The sequence below is a fragment of the Syngnathus typhle genome, linkage group LG9, assembly GCF_033458585.1.
Source record: "Syngnathus typhle isolate RoL2023-S1 ecotype Sweden linkage group LG9, RoL_Styp_1.0, whole genome shotgun sequence".
In the NCBI taxonomy this organism is placed as follows: Eukaryota; Metazoa; Chordata; class Actinopteri; order Syngnathiformes; family Syngnathidae; genus Syngnathus; species Syngnathus typhle.
In genome coordinates this window covers 12,418,041-12,430,815 of record NC_083746.1, presented here as the reverse complement: position 1 = coordinate 12,430,815, position 12,775 = coordinate 12,418,041, and the positions used below count along the sequence as shown (strand labels likewise).

At 46.2% G+C, this 12,775-nt stretch overlaps 1 protein-coding gene across 1 annotated transcript; it reads right to left on the bottom strand.

Moving 5' to 3' along the window:
- Window positions 1-8,803: 8,803 nt before the first annotated feature.
- Window positions 8,804-10,750, bottom strand: LOC133160147 (general transcription factor II-I repeat domain-containing protein 2A-like). Its single transcript, XM_061287752.1, has one exon. The coding sequence runs from the start codon at window positions 10,660-10,662 to the stop codon at window positions 9,673-9,675; it is 990 nt and encodes a 329-aa protein (XP_061143736.1). The 5' UTR covers window positions 10,663-10,750; the 3' UTR covers window positions 8,804-9,672.
- Between the last annotated feature and the right edge of the window lie 2,025 nt (window positions 10,751-12,775).

Sequence of the window (12,775 nt, the reverse complement as noted above, 5' to 3'; positions counted from 1 at the left end):
ACGCTCCATGCGACCGCAATGCTCTCGTATCAGACGCTTGCTCGATCACCTGCTCGTTTGCTGTCCCGTGCGCGCACGAAGCGCGGTGGTGCGTTTATGGGCAGTCGGAGAAATCAACGCCAACAAAAAAAATTACATCCAGCCTAGTTAAGACCATACCAAAGACTATAAAAATGGGACCCATTGCCTCCCTGCGTGTGTGACGATCATTGGGACTTAAAAAAAAAAAAAAAAAAAAAATTGAAAAAAAAAATTTTTTTTTTGTACCCATGTATAATGCGCACCCCAGATTTTAGGACAATAAATTAGTTAAATTTTGCGCACTATACACGGAAAAAAACGGTATAACAGCAAAACAAAAGGAAACATTTGAAAATGTCCCTTAATGCACTCAGTACTTGGTTGGGAATCCTTTGCACGGATTACTGCATCAATGCGGCGTGCCATGGAGGCAATCAGCCTGTAGCCTTGCTGAGGTGTTATGGAGGCCCAGGATGCTTCAATAGCGGCCTTTAGCTCATTTGCAATGTTGTGTCTGGTGGCTTTCAGCTTCTTCTTCACAATAGCCCACGAATTCTCAAAGGGGTTCAGGTCAGGGAAATTAGCAGGCCAATCAAGGACAGAAATGCCATGGTCAGTACACCATTTACTGGTGGTTTTGGAAATGTGGGCAGGTGCCAGATCATGCTGAAAAAATGAAATCATCATCTCCATAGAGCTTTTCAGCAGACGGAAGCATGTAGTGCATTAAAATCTCTTGGTACACAGCTGCATTTAGTCTGGACTGTAAACACAGTGGACCAACACCAGCAACTGACGTGGCTCCCCAAACCATCGCTGACTGTGGGAACTTCTCACTGGATTTCAAGCAACTTGGATTTTGCTCCTCTCCAGCCTTTCTCCAGATTCTGGAGTCTTGACTTCCAAATGAAATACAAAACTTGCTTTCGTCTGAAAAGAGGACTTTGGACCACTCTGCAACTGTCCAGTGCTTCTTTTCCATAGCCCAAGTCAGACGCTTCTTCCGTTGTCTTGAGTTCAGAAGTGGCTTGACCATGAGAATACGGCTATTGTAGCCCATTTCCCGGAAACGTCTGTGAACAGTGGCTTTTGATACCTGGACTCCAGCTTCAGTCCACTGTCTTTGAAACTCCCCCAAATTCTGGAAGCGACTCTTCTTCACAATGCTGTTAAGGCTGCGGTCATCTCTCTTGGTTGTGCGGCGTTTCCTGACACATTTCCCCCTTCCAACAGACTTTTTGTGGATGTGCTTTGAAACTGCACTCTGTGAACAGCTTGCGCTTTGAGAAATTTCTTTTTGTGTCTTACCCTCCTGATGGAGAGTGTCAATGATGGTCCTCTGGACAGCAGTCAGATCAGCAGTCTTCCCCATACTTGTGATTTAGTTTACTTATCCAAGCTGAGTGTTTTTCAAGGCTCAGGAGTTAATTAGATGATTCAAGTGATTATTTGCATACCCTAGTAGTGTACTTTTTCATGATATTCTAATATTTTGAGATAGGATATTTGAGTTTTCTTAAGATTAATGCCATAATCAGCAATATTAAAATAATAAAAGGCTTGGAATATTTCAGTTGAGTTGTAATGAATCCAGAATGTATGACATTTGTCTTTTTTTGATTGCATTTCAGAAAATAAAGAACTTTATTACAATATTCTAACTTTCTGAGACAGTCCTGTATGTGGGCCCTGAGATTTGCTGACAACCAGTTGAGGGTGTCCCCCACCTACAAACTCAACTGGAATAGGCTCCCGTGCACTCGCATCCCTTGTGAGTATGAGGTTAAGATAATGGATGGATATTTCTTTGCCTCAATATTTGTTACCCCCGGGCTGTTGTGTAATGTTTTGAGTTACCAAATTATGGTTTAAGGATTTATTTATTAAGGCTTTATCACTAAATTCTGATTTTCTGAGACAGTCCTGTATAGGGTAGACTCTGACAGGTCTGCCGAGCCGGCCAGCTGATAAACGACACGGCAGTAGCTTCGGAGGACGCATCTGCCCTACCGTCAATTCATCTGGCGAATGTCCGCTCCCTGGCGAACAAGATGGATGAACTGCTGCTCCTCACTTCAAGGAACACGGACTTCAGCAGATCCGCCGCGCTGTGCTTTGTGGAAACGTGGCTTAGCGAACGAACCCCCCACCACGCCGTGGAGCTAGCCGGGTTCAAGCTAATGCGAGCAGATCGCAGCGCGGAGCTCTCCGGAAAATCAAAGGGAGGTGGTGTCTGTTTCTACATTAATGAACGTTGGTGTACTGATGTCACGGTGTGGAAAGAGTTTTGCAGCCCTCTCCTAGAAACACTTTTCATAAACTGCCGGCCGTTCTATTCACCACGGGAGTTCTCCTCGATCGTCATGGCGGCTGTTTACATTCCACCACACGCACGTGCGAGTGAAGCCACGCAGATGCTGGCTGACCAGGTAACAGACATGGAGAAACTTCTACCAAACTCACTAATCATTGTTCTAGGTGATCTTAACAGGGCGAACCTCGCACACGAACTCCCCAGATACAGACAGCACGTAACGTGTCCCACCAGAGGGGCACAGACTCTGGACCACTGCTACACCGTGATCAAGGATGCATACCACTCTGCGGCTCGTGCAGCTTTAGGACTATCGGACCACTGTCTAGTTCATCTGATCCCGGCCTACAGGCAGAAACTAAAAACTTCTAAGCCTGTGGTGAGGACTGTGAGGAAGTGGACAGTGGAGTCAAGGCAGGACCTCCAAGCCTGCTTTGACTGCACCGATTGGGGAGCTTTCGAAGCTGCAACTTCAGACTTGCATGAACTCACTGACACTGTCACATCATACATCAGTTTTTGTGAGGATCTGTGTGTGCAGACTAAGACCTTCTGCACGTACAACAACGACAAACCTTGGTTTACACCGAACCTCAGGAGGCTGCGCAAAGTCAAGGAGGAAGCCTACAGGAGCGGCGACCGCGAGCTGTTCAGGCAGACCAGAAACACGCTGAACCGAGAGGTCAGGAAAGCCAGGAGGTGTTACGGGGAGAACCCGAAGAGACACCTCTCTGCCAATCCTGATCCCTCAACGGTGTGGAAAGGTCTGCAGAGCATCACGGGCTACAAGAAACGAACCACCCGTCCTGTAGAGAGCCCAAGGCTTGCTAACCAGCTAAACAAGTTCTACTGCAGGTTTGATCGGTCCTCCCACACAACGGGACCTCCTGCAACACAATCTACATACTCGCCTCTCCCCACAACTGCTCTGTCCACACCTCTATCATCGTTGTCACCCACTCACTCTCTTGCAGAGGCCGCGCCCGCACTCCAGGTCCGCGAGGAGGAAGTGCGCCAGATGTTCCGGAGACAAAAGACCAGGAAGGCACCGGGCCCAGACGGCGTGTCACCTTCCTGCTTGAAAGTCTGCGCTGAGCAGCTGGCGCCCACCTTTGCACGGATCTTCAACCGTTCTCTGGAGCTGTGTGAGGTGCCCTCGTGCTTCAAGAGCTCCACCATCGTTCCAGTAGCCAAGAAGCCCGCCATCACAGGTCTGAATGACTATAGACCCGTCGCACTGACATCTGTGGTCATGAAATCGTTCGAGAGGTTAGTGCTGAACCACCTGAAGGAGGTCACGGGCCCCCTGCTTGACCCCCTCCAGTTTGCCTACCGGGCAAACAGGTCAGTGGATGATGCGGTCAACATGGGACTGCACTACATCCTGCACCACCTGGACACCCCAGGAACGTACGCCAGGATCCTGTTCGTGGACTTCAGCTCGGCGTTCAACACCATCGCCCCTGACATCCTCCAACAGAAGCTCATCCAGCTTGCGGTGCCTGCCTCCACCTGTCAGTGGATCACCAGCTTCCTGACCAACAGGAGACAGCGTGTGAGGCTGGGGGGCATCACATCTGACACCCGGACCACCAACACTGGAGCCCCTCAGGGGTGCGTCCTCTCCCCACTGCTCTTCTCCCTCTACACCAATGATTTCTCCTCAGGTGACTCTCCTGTGAAGCTCCTGAAGTATGCAGACGACACCACTCTCATCGGACTGATCCAGGACGGTGATGAGACTGCGTACAGACAGGAGGTGGAGCGGCTGGTCCACTGGTGCAGTCAAAACCATCTGGAGCTGAACCCGCTCAAGACCGTGGAGATGACAGTGGATTTCAGGCGAGACCCTTCACCACTTTTACCCCTCACTATCCGCAGTAATACTATTCTTTCCACAGACACCTTCAAGTTCCTGGGAACCACAATCTCTCGGGACCTGAAATGGACCGGCCACATAGACTCTGTCCGGAAGAAGGCCCAGCAGAGGCTGTACTTCCTGAGACAGCTCAAGAAGTTCAACCTGCCGCGAGAGCTTCTGAAGACCTTCTACACTGCCATCATCCAGTCTGTCCTCTGCACCTCCATCACTGTCTGGTTTGGATCGGCCTCCAAACAAGACAAGCACAGACTACAACGGACAATCAGAACTGCAGAAAAGATCATTGGAATCAACCTCCCATCTATCCAAGACTTGTACCTGTCCAGGACCAGGAATCGGGCAAGGAACATCTCTACAGACCCTTCTCACCCAGGTTGCAGTCTGTTTGAACTACTCCCCTGCGGACGGCGTTATAGAGCTCGGTACGCCAAAACCAGCAGACACAGAGACAGCTTCTTCCCCCAGGCTGTTGCTCTGAGTAACTCACACCACTCATAGAGTCTCAGAGACATTACTGTGCAATAACATCCTGCTCCTCACACCTTTTTGAATTTGTCTACACTGTTTTTGCCATTATTCACATGTCCTGAATGTTGTTAGTCACCTAAATGTTGAACAGAGGGTGTGTTTCTACCGAAGTCAAATTCCTTGTTTGGCACGCTCAAACATGGCGAATAAAAAACTCTTGAATCTTGAATCTGAAGAAGACTGGAGACACAGTCGAAACTGTCATCAGGAAACAGCTAAAAGAAATGTATTTGTCTGAACAAAAGAACTACCCTATATAGTATATGAAGACATTTTGAATCTTATCAAAATAAGTTCTTCAATTCACTTGTATTGCGTTTTTTTCCTATTTTGACACAGTGTTTTGTTACATACCTCAAATATGTACTTATGATCGCAAACACAAGAGAAATTTTAAGGCTATTACAGCATGACATTAAAAGATCCGACTAAATGTATTTTTAGTTTTAAGAAAAAAAGATCAGCAAAATACAACAATAAACTATATTTTATTATATTACATATACTACATTTTTTCTTGCTATCACATTGTTGAACAGCTTGGATATGATTTAAGCAAAATTAGTTTTTTCTTTTACCTTAATCAGAAAATACATTTGGTTTGTGTTCATAGAGCAAGAATAGGTGGCCTTGTGAGGACCAACTGAGCTAACTAAGTGCTGTCTTTCGTGTGTGAGTGGAAACATCCAAGGACAGTGTGAGATACCGATGGAGAAGCGTATATTCAGGAGGGGAGGTGTAAGGAGTTGGCTACAATTCAGAGGTCATTCATGACTTTGAACTGAATAGGTTTTGTACTCTAATTGCCCACACTTGCTCCAGACAAACTCAGAATCAAAATCTTTTACAATACCATTAAAAATTCCAGTAATCTGTCGCCACCTGGTAGCACCATCTTGATTTAAAAAAAGGATTGTGACTCTTATTTCAATATGCATTGTGGTGGAAAAAATCCTTTCTCACTGTATAGATCTTCAAGATGGCGGCGCGTGCATACGCAGCGACCTCTCTCTGTCCCGCCCAAACGGTGTTTTGTCCGTCTAATGAGTGTTTGTCCGGCAGTTTTTTTTGTTCGTCTCGTCGTACTGAGTCGTACTACAAGTACGGCAGGCAGGTTCTGCTTGACATCGGCCAAAGCGAGTTTTGTCGAGTTATGGACTTTGATGCGGGAACATTAAAGGAGCTCGGCCTGCTACGTCCTGAAGCGTCGCCGGGCTCGTCTGCTATTCCTCCCCCGGTTGGGAAGCGTCGAAAGCGGTGTGCGAGGAGGCTGAAGAGGGGCAAACGCGGGGGCGTCCGGGCCAGGCTGGCGGCCAACCCTGCTCGCCCGGCCGTGCCCTCCATTCTTCTGGCGAATGTTCGCTCGCTGGACAACAAAATGGATTACATTCGCTTGCTGCGATCTGCAAACCGGACAGTGCGCGACTGCTGTGTGCTCGTGTTCACGGAGACTTGGTTGACTGTCAACATTCCGGACTCTGCTGTACATCTGGAGCGGCTAGCGTGCTATCGGGCGGACCGGGCCATTGTACAAGGGGGGAAATCTCGTGGAGGTGGAATTTGCCCCTGTGCCTCTCCGTCGACAGCGTGAGGAGGGCGCTTGCCGCTATCAACATCCGTAAGGCGGCGGGCCCTGACAACATCTCGGGTCGTGCGCTGAAGGACTGCGCTGGTGAGCTGACGGATGTCTTCACAGACATCTTTAACACTTCCCTGCAGCAGGCCATCGTCCCGTCATGTTTCAAAGCTGCCACCATCGTACCTGTGCCGAAGAAACCCGCTCCGTCCTGCTTCAATGACTACCGCCCCGTGGCACTTACGCCCATCATCATGAAGTGCTTTGAGCGGCTTGTCATGGAGCACATCCGATCCGTTCTCCCCCCCACCATTGACCCCTTCCAGTTTGCGTACCGAGCCAAACGGTCCTCTGAGGATGCCATCTGCTCTGCCTTCCACTCGGCCCTCACCCACCTGGAGAGAAGGGACTCGTATGTGAGATTTCTGTTTGTGGACTTCAGTTCTGCCTTCAACACCATTGTGCCACAACGCCTCATCAGCAAACTTGACACGCTGGGCCTCAGTACCTACCTCTGCAACTGGCTACCGGACTTCCTCTGTCAGAGGCCACAGGTAGTACGTGTTGGCGACAAAATCTCCGCCAGCATCACGCTGAGCACGAGGGCCCCCCAAGGCTGTGTCCTCAGTCCGCTGCTCTTCACCCTCCTGACGCATGACTGCACTGCAACCTACAGCGACAACCGTATAGTGAAGTTTGCTGACGACACGACTCTGGTGGGTCTCATCACCAAGGGAGACGAGACTCAATACAGGCTGGAGGTTGACCTTCTGACCACGTGGTGCAGGGACAACAACCTCCTGCTGAACGTCGACAAGACCAAGGAGATTGTTGTGGACTTCCGGAAGGGTCACACCCAACACCTGCCGCTGACCATCGACGGTGCTGTGGTGGAGAGAGTGAGCAGCGCCAAGTTCCTGGGGGTGCACATCAGTGAGGATCTCTCCTGGTCCACCAACACCGCATCACTGACAAAGTAAGCCCAGCGCCGCCTGTACTTCCTGCGGAAACTCAGGCGAGCGAGCGCCCCTCCGGCCGTCATGACTACATTTTACCGCGGCACCATTGAGAGCGTCCTCTCCAGCTGTATTGCTGTTTGGGGTGGCGGCTGCACTGACTACAACTTGAAGGCCCTGCAGCGCATAGTGAACACGGCTGGTAAGATTATTGGTGCTTCGCTCCCCTCCTTGAAGGACATTTACACCTCCCATCTCACCCGCAAGGCGACCACGATTGTGAGTGATGTGAGTCACCCCGCTCACTCTTTGTTCGAGCTTCTGCCCTCTGGGAAGAGGTACAGAAGCCTGCGCTCCCACACCACCAGACTCTCAAACAGCTTCATACTCCAGGCAGTCAGGATCCTGAACTTGCTTCCCCCTTCTGCGTAGCGTCCTGTACTTTTACTATCTGTATGCACACTGGCTTTTATTCATTGTGTTATCTATTTATTTATTGTTTATTGTTACTCTTATTTATTGTTTGTGCCTTCTTGTTTTTTATATTGCGTTGTTTACTTGTGTGTCTATCGTGTAATATGTCTTGTCACCGTGGGATAGGGAAAACGTAATTTCGATGTCTTTGTGTGTCTCGGCATGTGAAGATGTTGACAATAAAGCAGACTTTGACTTTTGACTTTGACTTTGTATACTATATACTCCTGTTCCTTAATATATGCAGTAATCATTTTAACTTCCTACAATAAATACATGGCACACTCATTCATCTCCAGGTATCGCACACCACATTCGATCAAACTATACTCTGGCCTTCTCATGTCTTAAACACATGCTATCCTCATCTGTATGTGTGATTTAAACCACAGAAACCCTTTATCTCTGTGTGCTTTTGCACCTTTTCAATTTCCTGGTAACCTAATCCCTTCTGTTTTTTCATTCGTCATCATGGCCTAGGGGAGAACAAGGTTGCAAGACTGTATAAGAAGAGAATAAATGGGTAATAAATTGTGCCTTTTGATATAAATTGGATTATGGAAATGGCACACCCATGTATATGCTAGTGCAGGGGTGTCAAACTCAATTGCACAGGGGGCCAAAATTCAAAACACACTTCAGGTCGCGGGCCGAACAGAACAAACATTTATTGAACACACTAAAACTAACTTTTAACATAAATATAAATACAGGAATGTTATTCTGGAATAAATAAACTTAAACTTTAAATAACTTAAAATATTGATCTCCATAAAAATATATCCAGTTAAAATTATACAAGTTAGAAATTGGAACATGCTGCAGAAAAAACGCCTGAAAAATAAATTAAAATGGTGACAATGCTTGTACTTCAAGTAAACATTAAATTAATAAATCAAAACGTTTGATTTTCTTTGCTTTTATGTCATTTTAAATAAAAAAACCTAAATTTTAATGATCCCAAATGATTTTACTCTCCATAAAAATATCTCCTGTCAAAATTATACAAGATAGAAATATGAACATGCTGCAAAAAAAAAAAAAAACTGGAAATATAAAAACAATTTGTGCTTTTCAGCAATAACAAAGAATGAATCAAAACATTCAGTTTTCTTTGCTCCTATGCCATTTTATCAGAGCCGGATGATTGGCATCTTTTTTTGGCAACAAGTTGGTTTATGTTTGGTGTGAGGTCCCGTGTTGTGGAAACTCTCAGGATGGACTGAAGGTGCTCATCATTGAGACGACTCCTGTGTGCTGTTTTGTTTGTCATCAACACTGAGAACAGCTTCTCACACAGATATGTGCTACCAAACATGCACAAGGTTCGAGCCACATGTAGACGGAGTTGGGACATTGCTGCGGGAATGGAGTGAATAAAGTCTGTGGGCCCTGCAGTGTCGTACTTTAACTTTAGCGTCCCATTACACTGCAGCTCAATCAGCTCCATCTGAATCTGAACAGGTGCAGATTCCACGTCGACGGCAAATGGGTTGCGAAACAATTCGAAATTATTTTTTTGTTCCTCGAAATCACCAAAGCGCCGTGCGAACTCCGTGCGCAGTGCGCTCAGTTTAACAGCAAAGTGCGTATTTGGGAACACCGTTGTGCCGACTTGGTTCAGCATTACTTGGCAACAGGGAAAGTGGGACAAGATGCACTGAAGCATTTGTGTCACCCATAAAATCAGCTTCACTCGAAATGCCTTCACTGCGTCATACATGTCAGTGATCATGCGGTCACGTCCCTGGAGCTGGAGGTTTAAGGCATTGAGATGTGCGGTTATGTCGGCTAGAAACGCCAACAAACATTTCCACTTTTCATCCCGTAAAACGGTGGAGTCTTTGCCTCTACTGTCCATGAATTGACAGATTTTGTTGCTGAGCTCAAAAACTCTGTTGAGAACTTTCCCCCGACTTAGTCAACGCACCTCTGTACGATAAGGAATGTCGGCAAACTCTGAATCTATACTCCGCATAAAGGACTGAAATTGCCGGTGATTTAAACCTCTACTTTGGATAAAGTTTACGGTTTGTGTTACAGTGCTCATTACATGGTCCATCTTCAGGACTTTGCCACACACTGCTTCCTGGTGTATGATGCAGTGGTATGTTGTTAACTCTCGCATCCTTCCTACTAGTCCACTTTTCTCACCGCACATAGCCGGTGCTCCATCAGTTGTAAGACTAATAAGTTTGTCCCAGGGCAGTTTCATGTCGGTTACACTTTGACATACGTTTTCAAAAATGTCCTTTCCGGTTGTTGTTCCGTGCATCGGTTTAATGTCCAATATTTCCTCAGTAACACACAAATCGGAGTCCACCCCACGGATGAAGATGGCTAGCTCTGCAGTGTCAGTCATGTCAGTACTTTCCTCCACAGCAAGAGAGTATGCAATAAAGTCTTTGCTTCTTTTACGCAACTGTGTTCTTAAATCAGTGGCCATCTCACAAACTCGATCAGCAACCGTATTTCTACTCAGGCTTACATTTGCCAGCATCTGCTTTTTGTCTGGACATATGATGTCGCACACCTTGACCATGCAGCTCTTCAGAAAGTCTCCCTCTGTAAATGGCCGGCCGGCTTTGGCGATCTCCTCTGCCACGATGAAACTCGCTTTCACAGCAGCTTCACTTTGTGATTTTGCACGGGTGAAAAACGTCTGCTGGAATGTCAGCTTCTTCTTTAACTCTTCTACCTTCTGTAGCTTCTGCTCTGCATTCAGGTCTTTCAGATTGTCCAGATGTTTTGTTTCATAGTGCCGTCTTAGATTAAACTCTTTCAATACAGCCACGTTAGCCCCACAAATGAGACAAACGGGCTTACCGGCAATGTCAGTAAACATATACTCAACCTCCCGTCGGTTTTTAAAGGCTCTGTTTTCAGCATCGACTTTTCTCCTCGGCATCATGAGGGCCTAGCTTCGCAATAACCTGCAGCAGCAAGCACTTGACCTGAAGCACTGCATTATGGGATCTGTAGTTTATTGTGTTATCATCGCTTCATATCGCCGGGCCATTAGTAACAATAAAATAAAATGATCTCGCGGGCCGGATGTAATTGCATGCCGGGCCGGATGTGGCCCGCGGGCCGTGAGTTTGACACATATGGAGTAGGTGCAAATGTATACAACACATGATGCCATTTAAGATATCATGATACAGCAGCATGTTGCTTTGAAAAGTACTTGAATTTATATTAAACAACGTCTATGTATGTGTAGTTGTAGACATGTTCACAGTGACCATGGACCATTGTTTCTTAACTGGGCATTTTCTGGGGCAAAATAGAATAAAAAAAAATGCTGTCAGTAGACAGATAATTTTTGCTTGTGCCTTTCTTCTTGTATTCCACCTTCCACCCATATTCCAAAGACCTGTATACAGTTTTGGAAATGTTACTTTATAAAATAAATTGGTTATATTTACTCATTTCTCTCTCTCTCTCTCTCTCTCTCTCTCTCTCTCTCTCTCTCTCTCTCTCTCTCTCTCTCTCTCTCTCTCTCTCTCTCTCTCTCTCTCTCTCTCTCTCTCTCTCTCTCTCTCTCTCTCTAGTATATATAAGGATACATTACTTTATAAAATAAATTGGCTATAGTTACTCATTCTATCTATCTATTCACTTTGTGCTTTGTGGCACATAAGCCTTCACAGACCGCTTCCACTTGTCACGGTCAGCTGCTGCAGTCCTCGCTTCAGACGATGACTTCCATCCTGCTTCTATCCTTTCTTTCTCGACAGTACGCCTCCAGGTGGTCTTCGGTCTTCCTTTCTTTCTTTTTCCTTCTGGTACCCAGGTCATGGCTGTGTTGCAGTCATTGTTGTGGTCCTGCCGTAGCATGTGTCCAATCATTTTCCATCTAGCGCATCCTAACTTCTTCACTCAATGGCTCCATTTCTGCTCGCTGTAATAGGTCTTTAGTGCTGATGTGGTCTTGCCAATGTATGCAGAGTATTCTTCGTAGGCATTGGTTGTGGAACACATTAATTCCCTTGCTGTTCCCTTTATTCATTTTCCACGTTTCGCATCCATACCATACTGGCACTACTAGCGTCTTATAAAGCTTTAGCTTGGTTCTTCTTAAGATGTCATTGGAGCTCCAGATTTTTTTACCGTATCTTTCGGACTAAAAGTCCCTCCGGAATATAGGTCGCATTAGCCATAAAATGCACAATAACGTGAAAAAGAACACATTTAGTCGCTTCGGAGTATAAGTCGCATTTTGGGGGAAATTCATTGGACAAAATCCAACACCAATAACAGACATGAATGAGCAACAACAGACTAAATGATAGGTATGCTAACGTGACAAACGAAGAGCTGAGAACGGGCATGACGTAACATTCAGAGTTATTCAAATAACTGTTGCATAAATAACATGTTTATAAAACCACCTGTGTCACTCCAATTCATTAAATACATAGATCGTCCTTTATATTAACATAAATGCGCACCGCTGACGGCGGTTGCACTTCAAAATATTCCACAGGCCCATATAACGATATATAAATCATATATCAAATAACTATTATATGAGCAATATTGTTATCAAACCATTTGTGTCACTCCAAATCATTAAATCCATTGATCGTACTTTATATCAACAATACCAGCCGGGTGCGTGCAGCTGACGGCGCTTGCACTTCAAAATATTCCACAATTAAAGTTAAAAGTTAAAGTCCCAATGATCGTCACACACACATCTGGGTGTGGTGAAAATTGTCCTCTGCATTTAACCCATCCCCATGTGATTTTAATCCATCCCGTGGGGGGGAGGGGAGCAGTGAGCAGCAGTGGTGCCGCGCTCGGGAATCATTTGGTGATCTAACCCCCCAATTCCAACCCTTAATGCTGAGTGCCAAGCAGGGAGGCAATGGGTCCCATTTTCATAGTCTTTGGTATGACCCGGCCAGGGTTTGAACCCACAACCTTCCAGTCTCTACCAGGGCGGACACTCTACCACTAGGCCACTGAGCTGGCCCATATAACAATATATAAATTAGATATCAAATAACTATTATATA